This window comes from Delphinus delphis, chromosome 7, assembly GCF_949987515.2.
Source record: "Delphinus delphis chromosome 7, mDelDel1.2, whole genome shotgun sequence".
In the NCBI taxonomy this organism is placed as follows: domain Eukaryota; kingdom Metazoa; phylum Chordata; class Mammalia; order Artiodactyla; family Delphinidae; genus Delphinus; species Delphinus delphis.
In genome coordinates, this window is record NC_082689.1 from 38,215,203 (window position 1) to 38,234,894 (window position 19,692).

The 19,692-nt window shown below is 41.6% G+C and overlaps 1 protein-coding gene across 1 annotated transcript in view; it reads left to right on the forward strand.

Annotated features, from left to right (window-relative positions):
- ANKRD44 (ankyrin repeat domain 44) overlaps positions 1-19,692 on the forward strand; it is a 319,078-nt gene that overhangs the window by 279,845 nt on the left and 19,541 nt on the right. The window contains exons 17-21 of the mRNA XM_060016372.1: positions 2,739-2,810; positions 11,136-11,337; positions 15,254-15,341; positions 16,616-16,733; positions 18,028-18,244. Coding sequence (XP_059872355.1) covers positions 2,739-2,810; positions 11,136-11,337; positions 15,254-15,341; positions 16,616-16,733; positions 18,028-18,244 — 697 coding nt within the window. The remainder of the gene's footprint in view (positions 1-2,738; positions 2,811-11,135; positions 11,338-15,253; positions 15,342-16,615; positions 16,734-18,027; positions 18,245-19,692) is intronic.

Here is a 19,692-nt window from a genome sequence, read left to right on the forward strand (position 1 = left end):
GCATCCAGTTGGCAGAACCTAAATCAGATCTGAAACCCTAGTTCAAGGGAGTCTAGGAAATGTAGTTTTGAGCTGTCTAGTCTCTGCAGTATAGGGCAGCCCAATCCCATCAGTCAGGAAGCTGGAGTGGACATTGAATACTGCCATATTCACCACACATCAAGGCTTTGGGTGTTGGGTTTTTGTCCCTTTTGGATGCATCACTATACAAAGAAGAACTTAACAGCAACATAAAGAGGGAGAGCTTATCAGAAGTGGTGATATATACCACTACAATTTATTTACTCCATCCCTATTGCTCTTTATTCATTTTCTGTTGGTTGGGTTTTTTTCCCATATAAACAGTGTCTTGATAAACTGCTCTTAGCAGAGTCACTAATAGCCTCCATGTTCCTAAACCCAATGGGCAATTCTCAGGCCCCATTTTACTTGACCTGTCAGGACTTTTGAGACGGCTGTGCATTCTCTCCTTAAAACTCTTCCTTCACTTGGTTTCAGAACCTCCTGCTCTCCTGATGTTCTTTCTAGCTCACCTGCTCAATCTGCATCTCCCTGCTGGTTCCTTCTCATCTCTCTAGCTCTTAATGTTGGGTGCCCAGGATCCAGTCTCCCTTCTCTGTGTACTCCCTGGCTCATCTCATCCAGCCTTATGGCTTTAAATACCCTGAAGTCCACACCCGTGTATCCTACAGCTGCCGATTAACATGTACTTTTTTTTTTTGCGGTACGCGGGCCTCTCGCTGTCGTGGCCTCTCCCGTTGCGGAGCACAGGCTCCGGACGTGCAGGCTCAGCGGCCACGGCTCACGGGCCCAGCCGTTCCGCGGCATGTGGGATCTTCCAAGACCGGGGCACGAACCCGCGTCCCCTGCATTGGCAGGGGGACTCTCAACCACTGCACCACCAGGGAAGCCCTAACATGTACTTTTGATGCTTTAAAAACATCTCAAACCTAACATTTCCAAAATCGAACTTCTGCTTTTTCCCACTACATATATTCCACTCACTTCTCCATTTCAGTTCGTGGAATGTCCATCTTTCAGTTTGCTTACAACAGAATCCTGAGTGTCATCCTTTACTTCTCTCTCACACATTCACATTCAATCCATCAGCAAATCCTGTTGACTCTGCCTCCAAAAATATCCACAGTCCAACACTTTTCTCCGTCCCCACTTGCTCCCTGCTGGTCCAAGCCACCGTTATTTCTCTCTTGGACTTTTGCCCCAGCTCTTCAGTGGTCTCTGTGCCCTCCCTAGAGTCTAAAAGTTAGAACATGTCACCCCTCTGCTCAAAGCACTCCAGTGAAATTCTATCTCACTCAGGATAGAAGTCACAGACTTTTTACAACAACCCAGAAGGCTCCTTGTGATACTACCACCCACAGTGCCACCATCTTTCTGATTTCCTTTCCTGTCATTCTCATCCTTGATCACCTTACTCCAGTCTCACTGATGATCTTAAGCATCTCTGTCGCTAAAGGACTTGGCAATTGCTGGCCCCTCTGCTTGGAATGCTCTTCCCTCAGATATCCACAAGGCTCTCTCATCGCCCCCAGATGTTGTTCAGCCATCAGCTGCTCAGTAAGGCCTTTCCTGATCTCTGTATTTAAAGTTGCAAATGGACCTCTCCTCCAGCCTTCTGAACCCTCCTTCTCTGTTTTATCTTTCTCCATTGCACCTACGGCCTTCTAATTAATTATATAACTTCCTTTTTCTATTGCCTGCCCTGCCCCCCATGAAAAAATTGATTTTTAAATATATTTTTTATTATTGAATCGGTGCATGGAACAGTATCTGGGCACATTGGTAGTCATTCATCAAGTGTTTGTTGAATGAATATATTTCTTTATACATGTGTCATTGTGCACTTGTCTAATTATTTACTGGGGATTAATTCCTAGGGTCAAAGATATGCACAAAATTGCCCGGGAAGGTTTTAGCAATTTGTTCTCCCAACAAGAGTCAATGAAATGTCTTTTGCCTGACACCCTCACCAACATCATACCCTAGTCACACTATCTGTTCCATTCCTTGAACTCACCGTGTTCATCCCCACTTGATGCATTTGCCCTGACTCCTTCCTGCTCCCAGAATGCTCTCCTGCGACATTTTGACTTGATTTCACTCTTCTTCTTATTCAGGTCTCACTTGAACTGTCATCTCCTTGCTTGGAGAGGCCTCCCCTGGCCATCAGCTGTAGAGTAACTTCCCAGTCACTCCATTTCACATCACCCTACTTTACTTTCATTACAGCATATTTCACTACCAGATATCTTCTTACGTGTATGTTGTTTATTTGTTTGTCTCTGCTTTCCCGCTCTAGAATGTAAGCTCCGTGAGAACAAGAGCTTCCTAAGTCTTTTGCAATGCTATCTCCATAAATGTGTGTTTGATAATGGAATAGACCTGGGGTATTGTAATTTTCTCATTGTGACGATCTGCTGGGTGGGAAGTGGATTTAACATGAATTATTTGCCTAGATTGGTGAAGCTGAGCAACTTTTCAAGTATGAAAGCTTTCTTTTGAATAACAAATGCTAAGATGACCTAGAAGTTGAAATATTCAGTTAGCATATTTGTTTTAGATATGCTATATCAGATTTCTTATGTTTCTGAGAAGTTGCATGATTTCTTAAGTTTCTGAAGCCTCCTTTCTCATTTATGACAACGTTTGTATCCATAAAGTAGGATTCCTTCTGCAAATTGCACTCACGTACTGTTGTTTTCTTTGTGTCTCCACAGCTTTTGGAAAGAACCAACAGCGTTTTTGAAGAGTCAGATGCTGGTGCTACCAAGAGTCCGCTCCACTTAGCTGTAAGTGAGATGCTGTGGGCAGCTTCCCCTGTTACAAAAAGAACCTAAGTGTTCCTAAAACTAGGCTGCTCTTAAAAGGGAAGCATAGCAATGCATAGTAACTCATAATGGAAACAGTACATGGGTGAAGGCTGAGGCTGCGGTGAGAAAGCATGTCTCAAATTCCAATCCCAGCTTCTCACTGGTGACCTCAGACACATGACTTACCCTGGCTGAGCCTCGATTTCCCCATCTGTGAAGTGAGGATACAGGAAAAGAGACAACGTGCCTGAAACCGTATCACAGTGCCCTTAAGAATAATGATTGTTATGTTTTAAGTCTCTAAATTATTATTATCTAGTAGCTAAATCAGTAAACTGAGGAAATGTTTTATTTTGGTTTTAGAGATTTAAGTAGAGACAGCAAGAACTGAACTTACAGATAATCGAATGCCACAATTAAAAACTTGAGATATTTAAATACAGACTTGTGAGAGCAAGATGAAAATATGCATAATTCCAACTCTGCTGCTTCTGCCTGGGCTTGGAATCGGGGTCTCAGAGGAGGTATCAGGGGCTGATTGTTGTACTGGGTAAGATCTGGGAGGGAGGGGAACAGGAATTTTTCTGCCACCAGTAAAGCTTCCTTTCCACATCCCAGTCATTGAAGAGAAATGCAATAGCTCAGAGTGAGGATCCCCAAACTCTCTCTGAGGGTGACCGAGCTGGGAAGCTCACTACCACTCTACTTCAATTAAGGTCTTGCTAACTGTCGATCAGCAGCAGCTGTTCCCTAGGCACCTCTCAGACTGGCAACAGCCAGCTCACCTACGCAGGGCTCTGCTGAGCTGTGAGGCCTCGGTCCAGGGCCATCAAGAAGGTGTTTGGATGCACCCAGAGACTGGATGTTGGGAAGAGTAGGGTGCTGGGTCTCTGTGTTTAATGGTTATGACATGTCACTCAGTACCACGCACACATAAGCACTTACTCAGTTTCCTTCTGATGAGAAATTGAGATGGAGATTTTGGAGAGCAGAGAGGAGCGTTTTACTGATGGCATACTTAAGCAGTCAGGCAAGGTAAGAAGGGATGAGGCCATCCCACAAGGATTGGGATGAACCGATCACACTCATGGAGCCCTCGCTTCTTTGCCAGTCTCCCCACATACTCACCAGCACACCTGATAACATCCCACTCACCACCCTCTGCCACATCTACCAATGCAGGACTATACACACGGACACACGCACACACTGAGTCCAGTGAAATCAGGCTAAAATGTCCATTCGTCTTTCTTCCAGACATGGGCTTAGAGTAGAAAAGGTGGATGGAGGGCGGGATATTTACATGTATAAAATTTCATACCAGTTGGCTTTTAGTACAGGTTGCTCTAAAGGTTGACCCTAGAATCTTTGCCCAGCCATCTGCTGTGCCTGGGGAAGTTACCCCAAAGCTGGGAGAGGCCTATTGGAAAGGTTATCTCAGGTAGAATTCTCATGCCCTATGAAGGTGGGGTTGATTGCATTGCTAAGCCTGCTGGTAACATGAGAAGAGACTTTCCTAGCTTCCAAAAAATTCTATCATCTCTCATTCTTTTTTTTTCTTTTTCTTTCAAAAATTATTGTTGAGTGCTTACTGGGTGCCAGGTGCTCTGCTAAGTGTTGTGGGTTCCCAGTCCTGTAAAGACAGGGTGGTACCATATCATTGGAGAGAGTTGGGCTTTGGTAGTTCTATACCTAGGGGATCCTAGCCACCAGTCTTCTCATTAGCAACTCGCCTGGACATGGTTTTTCCATCTGTAAATTAAAAGGAGTGAGTCAGTTAAGGATCCCCAAACCCTTTCCAATTTGTTAATTTATTTAATTGTTTTTTGTATGATCTTGGCCAAGTACCTAACCTCTTGTGTCTCAGTTTTCCCACTCATAATACGGGGAGAATAGCAGTACCTCTGTCATAGGGCCACTGGGGGGATGACCTGGGTTAATGCATGTAAAGCAGTTAGAACAGCACCTGGCACTATCATCCTCGCTATTAGTAACATCACTATCATTCTTTCCTTTGACATATACTGACTGTGCGTGTACCAAACACTGTTTCGGGAGCTGGAGACATGGCTACAAACAAAACCCAGCCACTGTCCTTGTAGAGTGTGCAGTCTAGGAGAGACAATAGACAAGTAAATATACAACGTGGCAGGTGGTCAGAAGTGCTGCTGCAAATGGGAGCAGTGAGACAGAGAGCATCGAGGTGGCAGACTGGGCGCTGTTTCCCACAACATAGCATCTCACGTTTGACCGGGGATGCGACGAGCTAACCATTTGCTCTCGGACAGAAGAATGCTCTGGGCAGAAGTGCAGAGTCCCCGGGGTGAGAGCACACTTGGCATGTTCCCAGAACAGCAAGGCCACCATGGCTGGAGCACAGTGATGCAGGGAGGGTGGTAGGGGTCCGCGTGTTGTAGAGGGGGCAGGGAGGCGGGGGAGGGCCACAGACTCCAGGGGGAACTTTGACTTCTTCACTGAGCAAAAGAGAAAACCGTTTGGAGGGTTTTGAGGAGACAGATGTTGTGATACGACTTTTATCTTAGAAGGATCCCTTTAACGTCTGCATTGAGTTTAAATTGTCAGGGAACAAAGCAGAAACTAGACAACCAGGCAAGCGATGATGGTGATAACTTTGACCAGGGTGATAGCAGTGGGTCAATTCTAAAACTATTTTATGTTTTCCCTCTAAAAGCTAATACGTTTTAAAGAAATTATTATTTGCTCCAAGAACCCCGCAAGTATGCCCATCGCCCTCCCCAGGGCCCCCTGTAGCAATTAACTTGATTAAAACCCAAGGCACATTATTTCTTCCGTGGAAGATTCTACAGTGAAAGAGAACCAGATACCCCCAAACCTTGACTACCCCAAGAAACCTGACCGGCCTTGAGTTACTATTTCCTGGTTGAATGAGTCAAGTCTCCAGGGTTATCTGCCCAGTGAATTTCATAAGCATTTCATCCACTTGAAAAAAATTAAATCAAGAAACACGGCTATGCAGATGAAAGGCTCCAGCTGTCGAGATTTCCAGATGGACCCATTGTTTCATGGATTCTGTTGAGATCCCAAATTCTTTCTCCTTGCTGCCCTCAGTTCCAATCTAAAAAGTTCAAAGAAATTAATTATGTTTAAGAAGTATTTAAGTTACTTAAGGAGATTTTTTTAAAGTCTTTTGTAAAACAAATTTGAAATGTTTGATTGCCACCTCTAGTGAAGGCTTAAACTGGGTTGTCTATCGAAAGCCAAAATGCTACATGCTTTTTGAACCAGCATATTTGCTCTTTTGTGTGATTACTTCTTCCTGGAGATATTTTAGACTTACCCACTTAACACCTGATTTAGGATGGGAATAGACCCACTTACCCACTAAACACCTGATTTAGGATGGGAATAGAAAGAAAAATAAGACAGTGTTCCTCATGCACTGCTGATATGAGAAAGGTCTTCTTTCCTGACTACCTGAGTCTCTTTCAGAGAGTTTAAAGCTTTATTTTATACTTTCTTATAGACTCTAAGAACCACATAACTGCCTAAAGACAGAATCATGCATTTAACCACAGAATAGAATTCCATATTATATGGTAGTTTGTTTCTAGGGTTAAGCCCTAAAGTGTGAAGGTAAGTGAAAATTCTTGTATTAGCAAAATTACCTTTATTATTTCCCTTAAATTGCCCTGGAAGTATAGTATACATAGTTTTATGTCTTCAACTCCATATCGTAATGCTTTTGGATACTAAAATTCAAGAGCTGCAGGCTTGACTAATGGAAGAAACAAAGGGAATTCTATATATAAATCTGGCCTTTCAATCATCCTGTCTTTGAATTTTTAAGTGCCTGATATAGAAGAAAATATCGATTGGAATTTTGAAGCTTTCCTTCGGCAGGGTTCACTCCATTTTATTTTAATGTTAAGCCTCTTTAACTTTAACACGTGCAAACGGGTTTATTTTTTGTTGTGAGAATTAAAGGAGAAACTGCAGGGGTCTTTTACAGGAGTTAAGTTCTTAAGTCAGCGCCTAAGTTAAGTGCCCTTTGATGTGGCTCTGCTGTCCTGAACAGTGCTGATCTGTCTACATCACCTTCCTTCCTGAATCTGTTTCTCTTTGCCCTGGGTTTTCTCTTTATTAAAATCTAAATATGTGAGCCATGGTGCTTTGTAGATATGCATGCAGTTTATAGGTTGCCAGTTCTATTTTCCTAGGCTAAGTCAAATTGACAGATATTGTAAATGTTTACTATCCTTGTCATCATAGTAACTGCCACTGAAGGAACGAGCATTTGCAAATAGCATCTAGAACAACCTATTATCTACATGGACTCATTTCCCTTTGATGTAAAGTCAGGATTTCTGCATAAGCTGAATCAGTCACTACCATTACAATTTAAAATTAGAAGAGGTGTTATGCAAAAAGAAGCCACAGACTCAAGCCCAGAGTCAAATGAGATAGACTGACTTACACCCTGATGTAGGTGCTCCTGTTGCCACAGCCCTTTATAGGAGGATAGGTGCTCCCAAGTTCGCTTAAAATCACCAATGGCGAGTTGATGATGGCCGAAACTAGGTGATGGGTATTTGGGAATTTGTGACACTATCCTCTGTTCTTTATATAAATTTGAAACTTCCTGTAATAAAAAGTTAAGCATATATCTTATGGTCTTGTTGCATCCTATCCATAGTAGGAGCTCATGAGAAGCCCACAGCTCAGGCTCTGGGATCTGACTGGTCTGCCTTTGAATTCCAGCTCCACCACATAAGGCTGAGGGCTGAGTAACATCTCAGCCTTCCTGTGTCCTTGTTGGTGAGATGGGGATAACGATAGCATCCAAACCACGGCTTGTCGTAATAATTAAATAAGGTGCTACATGTCTAGTCCTGCCTGACACACAGCAAGTACTCAATGAAATCAACTATTGCTTCAGAAGTTAGGATAGACTAAAGGCTTTCCATCCTAGGTTTCTGATTCAATATTTGTTATTAAGCTCTCTGAGCCATTACACATAGGCACAAAAGTATTTTGCTTGAAAGTCAATTAAATGGAATTACTGGGAAAAATTATAAGACATTGCCTAAAAACATAGATTCTAGTGGTCACAGATTGTGGGTTTCAAACCTGACTTTGTCACTTACTAGCTTCAGTGATCTTGGGTGAATTAATTAACATTGCTTGTTTTGGTTTTTTTCCATCTATAAAAAGGATGTTTGCAAAGATTAGAGCTCAACACAGTGCCCTCAATAAATAGTTGCTATTTTTAAAATATATTCTTATCACTAATACTAATAAATGATAATAGCAGTCATTATATTCATTCATTTATTCATCAAATAATTGTTGAGTGTCTGTGCCGTGCACGAGTCTAGAATACAGCAGTGAGCAGTACACATAAAGTACCTTCAGTCTTAGATAACAAACAAATCAATAGCTATGTAACAGATATCCAGTGATATATAAAGCTATAAAGCTAAAATAAAGCAGGATAAGTGGCGTGTAGAGTGTCCGATATGTTGAGGAGAAGGGTAGTGGGCTATTTTATATGGGCTCTGAGAAGCCGCCAGATAAGGGGACAGTTGAAGCAGAATTACTGAAAAAGCCTTGTGGCTCTTTGGGGGAAGGGCTTTCCAGGCAGGGGAAGCAGAAAGGACAGATGCAATGGCCCAGAGGAGGACAGGCATTACTTAGTCATAGGGGGTGCAGAGGGCAGGCTAGAGTGGTTGGAACAGAGTGAGTGGGGGGCTATGCTGATGGACAGGGTCGAGGGAGGCCACATCCTAAGGGCCTGAATGGTCATGAGAAGTTTGGGATTTTATTATCAGTGAGGGAATTATCAATGAGTTTTCATCAAGGAGTGCTATATCCAACTTGAGTTTCAAAAGATTTCATCCTGTGGCTGCCCAGTAATCGTTTGCAGGAGGGTAAGGACAGAAAGGGAAGCTTTTGCCATAATCCTGGCAACAGAGGATGTGGTATAGTGAGAACTGGATAGATTCTGGATATATTTTAAAGAAAGAGTAGAGATGATTATGGCTTGGCAGTAGAGATGATCGTGGCAATTGAGGGCTGCTACTAGTCACCCACCACCTGTGTGTGAATTACAACAGGGATATGGATAGATATTTTCTGCCGGATGCCCGAGAACCTGATGACACCTCTGTGTGGTTAGCAGAAGTGTCCGTTCCTCTCAGCAGACATATCCCTGTACCAGGGCATGGCAAGGCAGTGGGAAGGGGTGGGGAAGCTACTTGTTAGCACCCCCTTGCCCCAATGTCCCAGAGCCCTTGTGTAGGGCTACAACCCTGGGCTTAAGAGGGAAGACAAAAGAGGACTCCAAAATATTGGGCCTGAGCAACTAGAAGAACAAAATTGCCATTTACTGAGATGGAGCTCAGTTCGGGACATGTTAAGCTTGAGATGCATATTAGGTATTCACGTGGAAATTTCAATAGACAGTTGAATATATATGTCTTGCAAAGTAAAAGAAGTAGTTAGAACTGGGATATAAATTTGGGATTCATCAGCATATGAGTTATTATACTACATATATATGTTTAATATGTAACATAATAATCATAATCATTTACAAAAATAATATAATGAGAAAGTTTTAAAAACAGTTCCTATCAGCACTCTTAAATCTTGTGGGTCCTTTTAATTTAGTTTTTGTTATTGTTGTGGTTGACATGTACTTGGGAAAAACATTCAAATGTTTTTCAAAACATTCAAAAAACATTCAAATCTTTTTTAAAAGATAAGGTGAAATGAGTCCACATGTTCACTACTTTACCTCCCATTTCTAGAGGTAACCACTGTTAACAGTTTCCTTTGTATCCTTCTAAAATTTTCTATGAATACAGAAATATACATAGATACAGATATGTGTCTATCTGGATATATTTGCTTTTTATAAAATTGTTATATGTACTATTTGCAACTTTTTTACAATTTTTGATAGATTTTTGTCAAATCACCCTCCACAAATGTCACACCAGTGTATACTCCCACCACCAGAGCATAGATTGCTTTTTTTCACCATGTCTTATCTAATACTGGACATGCCCAAACTTAATCATTGCCATTTGGTAGTTGAAAAATAGTACCCTCAAAATTTACATGGTTTTTTTCGTACGTGTATTGACCTTTTATATTTCTTTTTCTGTGAGCTGCCTTTTCAATGTCCTTTACACATTTTCCTAGTTTTTAAAATGGTTTGTATAAGTTCTTTGTGTATTAAGGAAATTAGTCTTTTGTCTGTGCTAAGCCGTTTTTCAAATAAATCGTGCCTTGAGTAATTGCTGCAGTAGAAAAACAGAAAGTGCAGGAGCCATAAGAGGAAACTTTGGCTGCTGACGACACTGGGGACAGGCTTTTCCTCTGTCTCCTTCTTTACTTCCCTCCACCAAATCCCCACCCCCACCATATCCTTATCTGTTTTCTTTCTTTTATTTCAATGTCCTTAGCCTTATATGTGTATTTACATTTTTTTTAACCTTATAGACTTAGTAAAAATTACCTTTCGGACTTTTAGTTTTGTGTTTTAGTATGAAGCCTCCTAACTTTAATGCAGCATAAGACTTCACAATAGGTCTGAACTTGGCACTGATGTATGGAATATACTTCCGTAATTGGTTTTATGTTTTCGTTATAATCAATGGAGGAAACAAAGGAGAGAAGAGGAAGCATCAACTATGTAAAGACACTGTGCAAATCCGGTGCAATTTTATCTCTTCTCGTCTTCTCTGGAAGGCAGCTTTTATTGATCTCACTTATAGACGAGGAAACAAAGTCTAAGTGAAATTAAGAAACTCACCTAGGATCACGAGGTTGAAATTTAAAATGTTGGACTGTGGCAGAAGGTCACTATGCCTCTGTTGAATTACAAAGTCCACAGTGTTTTTAGTGGTTTTTTTCCCTCGAGGTTTAACAGAAAAGCCTCCTGAAAAAATATTCTGATTGTGTTAATAGGTTTAGGACTGAACTAGCAGATGAAAAAATATATTAATTCATTCAGCTATTAGTCTGCCTTAGATTATTAGATCAATAGATATAAGAATACATTGATTTAGTACCTTTGGAATAAATTATTTGACAAAAGAGGAAGAACATGAAGAAATGCATATGTAACTGTGAGGTCTGTGCGTTATTTCCACCTAACTCTGGTTTTGCCTGTGTTTCCATAATTACTCCAAGCATCTTTCCGACGCGCTCTCTGGAGTGGTCTCCATGTGTGATCTGAGAGCCTCAGCCCCTCCCGTGGATTGTTGTGGGATTTAAGGTGAGCAAGCATTTGAGCGGTTGGTTTCTCCCTTGCAGGCCTACAATGGGCACCACCAGGCCTTGGAAGTCCTCCTGCAGTCGCTGGTGGACCTGGACATCAGGGATGAGAAAGGCCGCACTGCTCTGGATCTGGCTGCCTTTAAGGGACACACAGAGTGTGTGGAAGCGCTTATCAATCAGGGTGCATCCATCTTTGTGAAAGACAATGTAACCAAAAGAACCCCACTTCATGCCTCAGGTAGGTCTTGTCAAGAGTCTGGTTACGCTAGTTCTGTGGCCCACTTATAAGTTCAAGTAAAAGGGTGGCAGCATTTTCTTTCATCCCAGTTCTTAAAATATCTATTTTCTTTCTACATCAGACATGCCTACACTCTTCCAAAATGCTTTTGGCTTACTATCCACTTGGTGATAACTGGTATTCTATGGCCAGAGAGGCTCTGGCCTTCTTCTTTAAAGACAGTTTTTCTTTAGAGCAGTTTTAGGTTCACAGGAAAATTGAAAAGAAGGTACAGAGATTTTCCACGTACCCCCTGTCTCCCACATGTGCATAGCCTCCCCCATGATCCACATCCCTCACCAGAGTGGAACATTTATGACAGTGGATGAACCTACATTGACACCATAATCATCCAAAGTCCATGGTTTACATTAGGGTCCATTCTCGGTGTTGTACATTCTATGAATTTGGACAAATGTATGATGGCGTGTATCCATCCTTCTGCCCTAAACATGCTCTGTGCTGCATCTGGCCTTCCCCTTAACTCCAAAGAGAGTTCCGAACCTTTGGCCAATGGCAGTCACAAAACTTTCTGAAAAAAGGGCAAGATGTATTATGATCTTCAGACAAATTACATAGAGTAAAATCACACAGCATTTCGAAGCACAAAATTAATGATATTTCACAGCTACTTCATAAAAGGAGTTGTCAGACAGCAATCTACTCGGTACCTTATTGTGCAGCCTAAACGGTACTTCTTCACTTTTGCTCTGATTCTTGATGCATCAGGTGTAACAATAGGGACTGTTAAAAAGTGCATGTATTTTTCAAGAAGTAAGTAATTTGCCTTTTCTGCGACTTTTCTTCAAGATACATAAAAAAAAAAAAAAACTGTGTCCATACACTTCTAGACATATACACAGATGTAAAGGTAATGTGGAAGAGTTTCTAGCTCAGCTAAGGCATAATTTCCTTCGGACTCAGGAATTCAATGATAATGGCCTTTGATCAGGAAAGCAGATAGCATCTTATAAAGGGAAATAACCATGAAATAATGGATGTATTGAGGAAGAAAAGGAGTGAAAGCAGTTTTCGAAAGACTTTATGATTCTTGTACTTGGGAAAATGTCCTTGGAATGTTAGATTTTGTGGAAGTATTGCCATCCACATCCCTGAATTTCCAAACCACTGAAGAAAAACAATATGGAGATTGAAAAACTCGGTGTTGCCTAATTATCTGGAAATGATTGTTCCTGGAAAAAACTTTAGCAATGTTTGGTATGGTTAAGTTATAAATTCTTATTTCCCATCATCACATTTAGTCTTTTTGGTATTTTTGGTATTTATAAGTATTATTATAAAGTTTGGTATTCTAGGCTTTCTTGGTATTAAAGTTTACATTTAGTTCTCCTTTTTAAAGAGTAGTTGCCTATTATTAAGGAAAGCATTGTGCTTTAGTTACCATGTACTTCCTGACAATTACAAAGGGCCTGTTTTGATTGTGGAAAATCACCCTTGTGGACAGGTAAACAATGAAGAATAATCACCGTCACTCATTTGCCACTGTGATATTGGTTGCGGTCCAATGGAGCCCCCTAGTGGTCAAGAGGACTCACTCCTTTTGGGTTTCCCTCGTGTCATTCATTAAAAAGATGCAGGCTGTCATTTGACTCTGTTCTCCACAAAATGTCTGCTGTGCAGAAGCTTTAGCCTGTGCTTTGAGAATCTGCTTTTCCAGAATCTTTTCCAGCTCATTTGAGATGCCAATATTTTTGTTTGTTTCAAATCCTGGGCGTACTGTGAGGAAGAGGAACCAGGATGGATTTTAGAGGGTTTGGCACAGATAGTTGTAATGACAGTTGTGGTCTTTGAGCAGCATGAGAAATGGCTGTCACTCATAGTCAGGGAGAGGCTGAGCTAGTCTGAAACAAAGCTGGACTTGGCAGTGCACAGCTAAAGGAGATGGTAGCATCTTTTTGTTGGAAGGCAATTGCGGAAAAACATAGTTTGTGGGAAGCCAACGAGAATCCTAGGGTAGCTACGCTTTCACGATAAGGGGGAATTATATTTACTGAGGGCTATTAGCTAAGTTCAAAAAGCTACTGTACACGGCCTCACCTCCCACCCCCTCACTGCCCCCCCCCCCACAAAAAAAGACACACTACTGAAGAAATTGGTTTGCTCTCCAGCATCCTGGATGAGTGATATGAACTTAGATGACTTTTCCCCCCTTTTTCTGTTTAGGCAGAAATCAAAATCCTTGGAACCATTATGATTATGAGTATTTAAAGAATATCAAATTGCTCTAGAAAGAGGAATCAATCAAAATATGCTGTACCTCCATTTCACGAGCATTATAAAATACCACCACCTGTAGTATTTAGCTATCAGTCCTCTGCTAATTATTTACTTTTGAGCATACATTAAACCCCTTGCATATTTCACCATTGGTAACAGATTTAATGTAATTTTTAAAACAAAAAGCAACACAGCAGCAACAACAATATTTCCACAAAATTTCCTCCTGAGGTACATAAATGGGATGTTGCTGAGCGTTCGCTGAATGAAATGTCTACAAAATGCGGGTATTATTCCTGTAGTTAATTTGAGTGGTGTCGAGGAATGTGAGCTAATCCTAATACGTATTGTCCCTGAAAAATGTGTCCTTGTTAAATTAGCCTTCTCTCGTAACTGGCATGCAATAAAAAGGGCTGTAAAACGCAGCTCTTAGAAGAGCCTCTATCAACCTAACATAGCTGCATCTATTCCCTTCTCTCTCCACATCCATAACGAGGTTAATGCAATGTATTTTATGGTGTTCTCATTGTTCAGAGAGGAGAGAAGGTCACGTTTGGAATTTTAAACACATTTGTTCCTATCCTACTCCCTGAATGGAAAGCCACGCCTTTTGTAAGGCTGTGGGTTCCATTCAGCGAGCTGGAGGAAAGTACCTCACCTCAAGGATTGTCGTCCCGGAGGGAGGTTTGCTTCCGGGCCCTGGGGCACTGCAGCTCCTAAAAGAAGCATCTTGCCTGGTGCTCGCCCTGCCCTGTGTGGGTTCTGCCCTGGCCGGTCAAGGCCAACCCAAGGTTGGGGCCACACTTCCTGCCCCTTGCCAGTCCCTACCTGGGCAGCTGGGTGATGGAGGGGCAGGGTGAGGGCCTGCCACACCCCAGTCAGAGCTTGGCAGGGAAGGAAGCGGGGGACAGAGGCGATGGGGGGTGGGGTGGGGTGGGAGGCCGCCGGGAGAAGGCAGAGAAATGAAGGCTTTGATTTGAGGAACTCACATGGAGGAGTCCTCCAGCTACTGGGGGTCCATCTGTGAGTCTCCTGGGGGTGCCAATCAATGAGCAGTGAGCCAATGGCTCGTGTACACCTTGCTGGCTTGACGTTTTGCTTTAAGTCACCACTAATCAGTTGGGGCAGAATAACTGCTTCAACGTCTACCTCAGAATGTAAAATGATGGGGAAAAGAGGTGAGATCTGTTCCCGTCTCCCTTCTTCCCCTCCTCTGCTCCCCTCCCCACTCCTCTTCCCTTCTGCCTTCTTTTTACAAAGGGCTGGAGGCAGGCTAGACACAGGATGATTATACAGAATTGAGAGGCTCTCTTAGAGGAACAGAAAGGATAACTGGAAAGTGGAGAGAGATGATCAGTCCCACAGGAGGAGATAAGACTGTCCTGTTTAGGGAAAAAAGCCTGTATACAGCAACCAGGGAAAAATGTTAGTTGAGGACCAAAGTGCCCTATAGGAAGAAAGGGGAAGATGGGTTGGTAACATACACATTGTGTGCTTTGCCCAGCAGCTGGCACGACCTGGAAACCTGGAGATGTCTGTTAGCAACAATTGAAAACCACCCATTTGAAGTCCCAGTAAAGTTCACTTTGGAGGGATATGTGTGGTCTGTTAAAAGAATGTCCATTATTTTCTTTTTCAGTAATTAATGGTCACACACTGTGTTTGCGGCTATTACTAGAAATTGCAGACAACCCAGAAGTGGTTGACGTGAAAGATGCCAAAGGACAGTAAGTGTTCATATGCTTGGGGTTGACATTTCAAATCACTGCAGGTGACTGGTTAATTTATTAAATAGCTAGGAGGGCTGACTGCTGAATTCTAGGTTGGGGGTATATATTGGGGTGAAATTCATGGATGAGGGTCCTAGAATAATGCAGTGGCTTTGCACTGGAGTGTATATCCAAGAAAAATGTGTGTGTGTGTATATCTCGATGAAAAACAGCCAACTTTTTATGTCTGTAGCCATGTGCTCTGGCCTTTTTAAAATATTCCCTCCTTTGTTCTTTTCTATCCATTTTTACCCTCTTCTGAAGCTGCTACAGTCTCTTTTTTTTTTTTTTTTTTTTTTTTTTTTGCGATACGCGGGCCTCTCACTGTTGTGGCCTCTCCCGTTGCGGAGCACAGGCTCCGGACGCGCAGGCTCAGCGGCCATGGCTCACGGGCCCAGCCGCTCCACGGCATGTGGGATCTTCCTGGACCGGGGCACGAACCCGTGTCCCCTGCATTGGCAGGCGGACTCTCAACCACTGCGCCACCAGGGGAGCCCTACAGTCTCATTTTTTAAATTAATAATGTAATAGGACAGACCTCAAGAAGTTATCTCCACTGTAAAAATCCTTCATATTTTTATCCTTCCTGAGTTTGTTTTTCCCAAGTATTTTCCATCTGTTAGCCCGTTCTCCCACCCAGTCTTCTCTTACAAGTCGGAAACACAGAGCAATAAAGCACTAGTGACTCACCCCAGATATATGAGTTCATGTTGAAAGCCAAAGCTGGAACCTCACCTTCTGGATCCCAGCACTTGGATCTTTCGTCTCTGGGCTTGTCTGACTTTTCTTTAAGGCAATGAAGCTTTGTTCAAATAAAATCTTGAGCCAAAGTCCGACGTAGAAAACCATGAAAGTAGAGCTGCCCTGATAGAAGCAAGAGCATCTCTTACATATACACACTCCTTACTCAATTGATATTTGGTCAGTGCTACATAGTTCTGAAAATGATGGAATTCAAATGAACATTTTGAGGTGGAATCTTCCTGTGCCCCACCCGTATTGATCAGTCCACTGCCGCCATTCCATGTGGCCATTAGAGTCCAGAGGCAGATAGCTTGTTCCAAGTGACAGATAGTAAGTTGGGGACCCTCAGAAAATATCAAGCAATTGTCAAGAGGGGAGAGAGACTGAGAAAGAGAGAGACAGAGAGATGGAGAGAGGGAGATCCTCCCACTGGAAGTGGTGAGTATTTTTTTAATCTTTTTAAAAGCCTAATTTCCCTCTTCTCCTAGAACCCCACTGATGCTTGCAGTAGCATATGGACACATTGATGCTGTTTCGTTGTTACTTGAAAAGGAAGCAAATGTGGATGCTGTGGACATCATGGGCTGCACAGCTTTACACAGAGGGGTATGTGTATTTTCCTCAGCTTCAGTCAAGCAATTTCATAGTGAGCTTGTTTCTTCTCCCCCTGCCCATATGAATTTTTAGTAAGAAAATTGTTTCCTGAGATAACCAATTAACCTCAGTCAGCCAAAAAGAAATTACAAGATCTTTTGCAAAGGTAAAATAATGGCAGGTACTCTTAGGTCCTGCTCTTGAGTTGTCGCATTTGATTGTGATAATAGATACATGAACACCTACTGTTGGTAGAATTGGTTCTTTCTCATTGCATGCACATCATAGGAGATTTGCAAAAATTTTTTTAAAGCACAAATAAGAAAATCATAATCTCTAGTAATCCCACCTCCTAGAGGTAACCACTTTTTGGTGTATATATCACCAATCTTTTTTCCTAAATATAGATCTGTTTTAAATTTTAAAAAGAGAGAATACTGAAGATGCTATTTGGAACCTGCTTTTTTTCTCTTAGTATATCAAGTACCTTTTGCCATATCACTAAATGTTTTCCTGCCCTATCATTTTTCATCCTCCACTGTGTACAGGTGTCATCATTTATTCCAACGGTTACCTAGTTTTGAGTAGCCATGCTGTTTTTAATTGTTCTTTATACAGTGTAGGCCCATTCCCCACCTGAAATATGTATCCTGCTGAAATATGTATCCTGTGGGTGATTCTTCATACACACCTGCTGAACTGTTCTTTAAAGCATGTCAAATAATCCCAATGAAACAAAAGTAGAGATCAGAAAATTGCTATTTGAAGCTGGTGCTGACCACCACGATCAATGAAAAGAAGAGGAACTATGAGCGGTTAACGCCATAACCATGGAGCTTATTTCTTGGGTACTTCCTGCGGGCCGCACAGCAGGCTGAGAGCCTTTACAGATCTCACGAGTCCTCAAAACAGGCTGTGAGGTCCTTATTACTCTCCCCATTTACAGGTGGGTAAAGTGAGGCATAGAGAGACAAATTGACTTGTCCAGGTTTTATAAGAGGGAGCCAGAATTTAACTGACATCTTCCTGATTTTAAAGCTGATGCTTTCCACTCTATCACGATTCCCTTTCATGGTTATGTTGGGAGAGTCAAGGGACGTTTCTAAAATGCTGGTGTTCACACAGACCTTTCTGTTATGAACCCTGCTAGGTTGTCCTGCCTCTCTCCTCCCAAGTAGCATAGAGTCTGTTTCCCTTAAGACCCCGGCGTATGTCCACTCACTCTGAGCCCAGCCTCCCTTAGCCACCTGCTTCGCTTCCTGAGTCTTCTCAGATTTGTGTTGTGTTTTTCATTGCGATGCATCAGATTATGACGGGACATGAGGAATGTGTGCAAATGCTGCTGGAACAAGAAGTGTCGATTCTGTGTAAAGACTCCAGAGGGAGGACCCCCTTGCACTATGCGGCTGCTCGTGGCCACGCCACGTGGCTGAGTGAGCTGCTGCAGATAGCACTTTCCGAGGAGGACTGTTCTTTCAAAGATAACCAGGGCTACACGCCGCTGCACTGGGCTTGTTACAATGGTGAGTTAACTGTCATTGGGCTGAATTCCATCAGACTTCCTGCCCCAACACCACTGTGATCTCAGAGGAGGTGGGAAGAAAGCGTCAAGCTGTAAACCAGGGTTTCCAATCTTTCTGCATTCAGATACCTCAAAAAAGATACCTTTTTATTTTTTTGATATTTTTCCCTCCGTGGCTACCATGATGCCATAATGGAGTGAAAATTCACTTTACTCTTTTTGTTGATCAGTAACCTGTAACTCCTAATCAGAACTTCTGATGAACTGAAGTAACCAGTTTTAATCAGGGTTTCTTCTCTATATGAGACAACCGGGGATCCTACAAGGAATTAAAATAATACAGCTAAAAACAACCAAAACAATATGATGTAATAATCTGCCACAATTGACAGCTGGTAGATGCATGATTTATCTTTCAGTATTTCCTTTTTATGTCTCACAGTCCCCATTTATTTAGTTACACTTGCTACTTAGGAGATTTAAAAATTTGTGTTTCGCTTATTTGAGTAGAAGAGTAAATGCATGCTAATCGTTACATTTCAAAAATACTGAGGCATCTAAGGTAAAATTGTCTCCATTCCCAAACTTACCTTCTGATGTAATTTGGTGTTTATCTTTCATAATTTTCCCTTGAGGATGTAAATAAATACAGATGTATGTGCATCTATTTTTTTAAAACTAGAATCATGTAACAAATATCATTCTGTAACTTTTCTTCTTGTTGTGTACTTAACATTCTATTGCAGATATCCTTACAAGTCAATGTGTATCAGTATACATTGATCTTTTTAATAGTTGTGTATTTTGTATCAGATAGATAAATAGGTATAGACATGCATGAGTCTGAGTGTGTAAACCAGAATTTAATATTTATTCGGCCAGATCCCTGTTGATGAACACTCAAATTGTTTTCAGGTTTTATTCCTGTTACAAACAGTGCTGCAGTGTGTGTGTTCATATTATGGACCTTATATTCTGTCAGATAAGTTTCCAGAAGTAAAATTATTGATGAGGGCTTGTATATTTTTTAATTTTAATAACTTATACCATATTACTTTGGTATATCATAATTTTTTACTCCACCAAACATGAATATAAAACTACTTTCCCAAACTTTTGTCAGCCCAAAATGATATCATCTTTTTAATTTTTGTCAATTTGAAGGGCAGATAAAAGGTATCTCATTTTAATTTGTGTTTCCTTGTCTAATAGTGTATTGATTTATGTATTTTTGTTTCCTCTTCTGGAAATTACTTTTTCCTTCTGTTGCTCACTTTTTTTCCTATTGAGTTGTTTATCTTTTCTCACACATTTGTAGGAGCACCTTGTCTTAGGATATGAATCCTCTGTGTGTTCTGTGTGTTGCAAACGTTTTCTGTCAATCTACCGTTTGTCTTTGCTCCTTGTTGATGATGTCTTTTTCCATACAGAGATTTTTGAACTTTTATG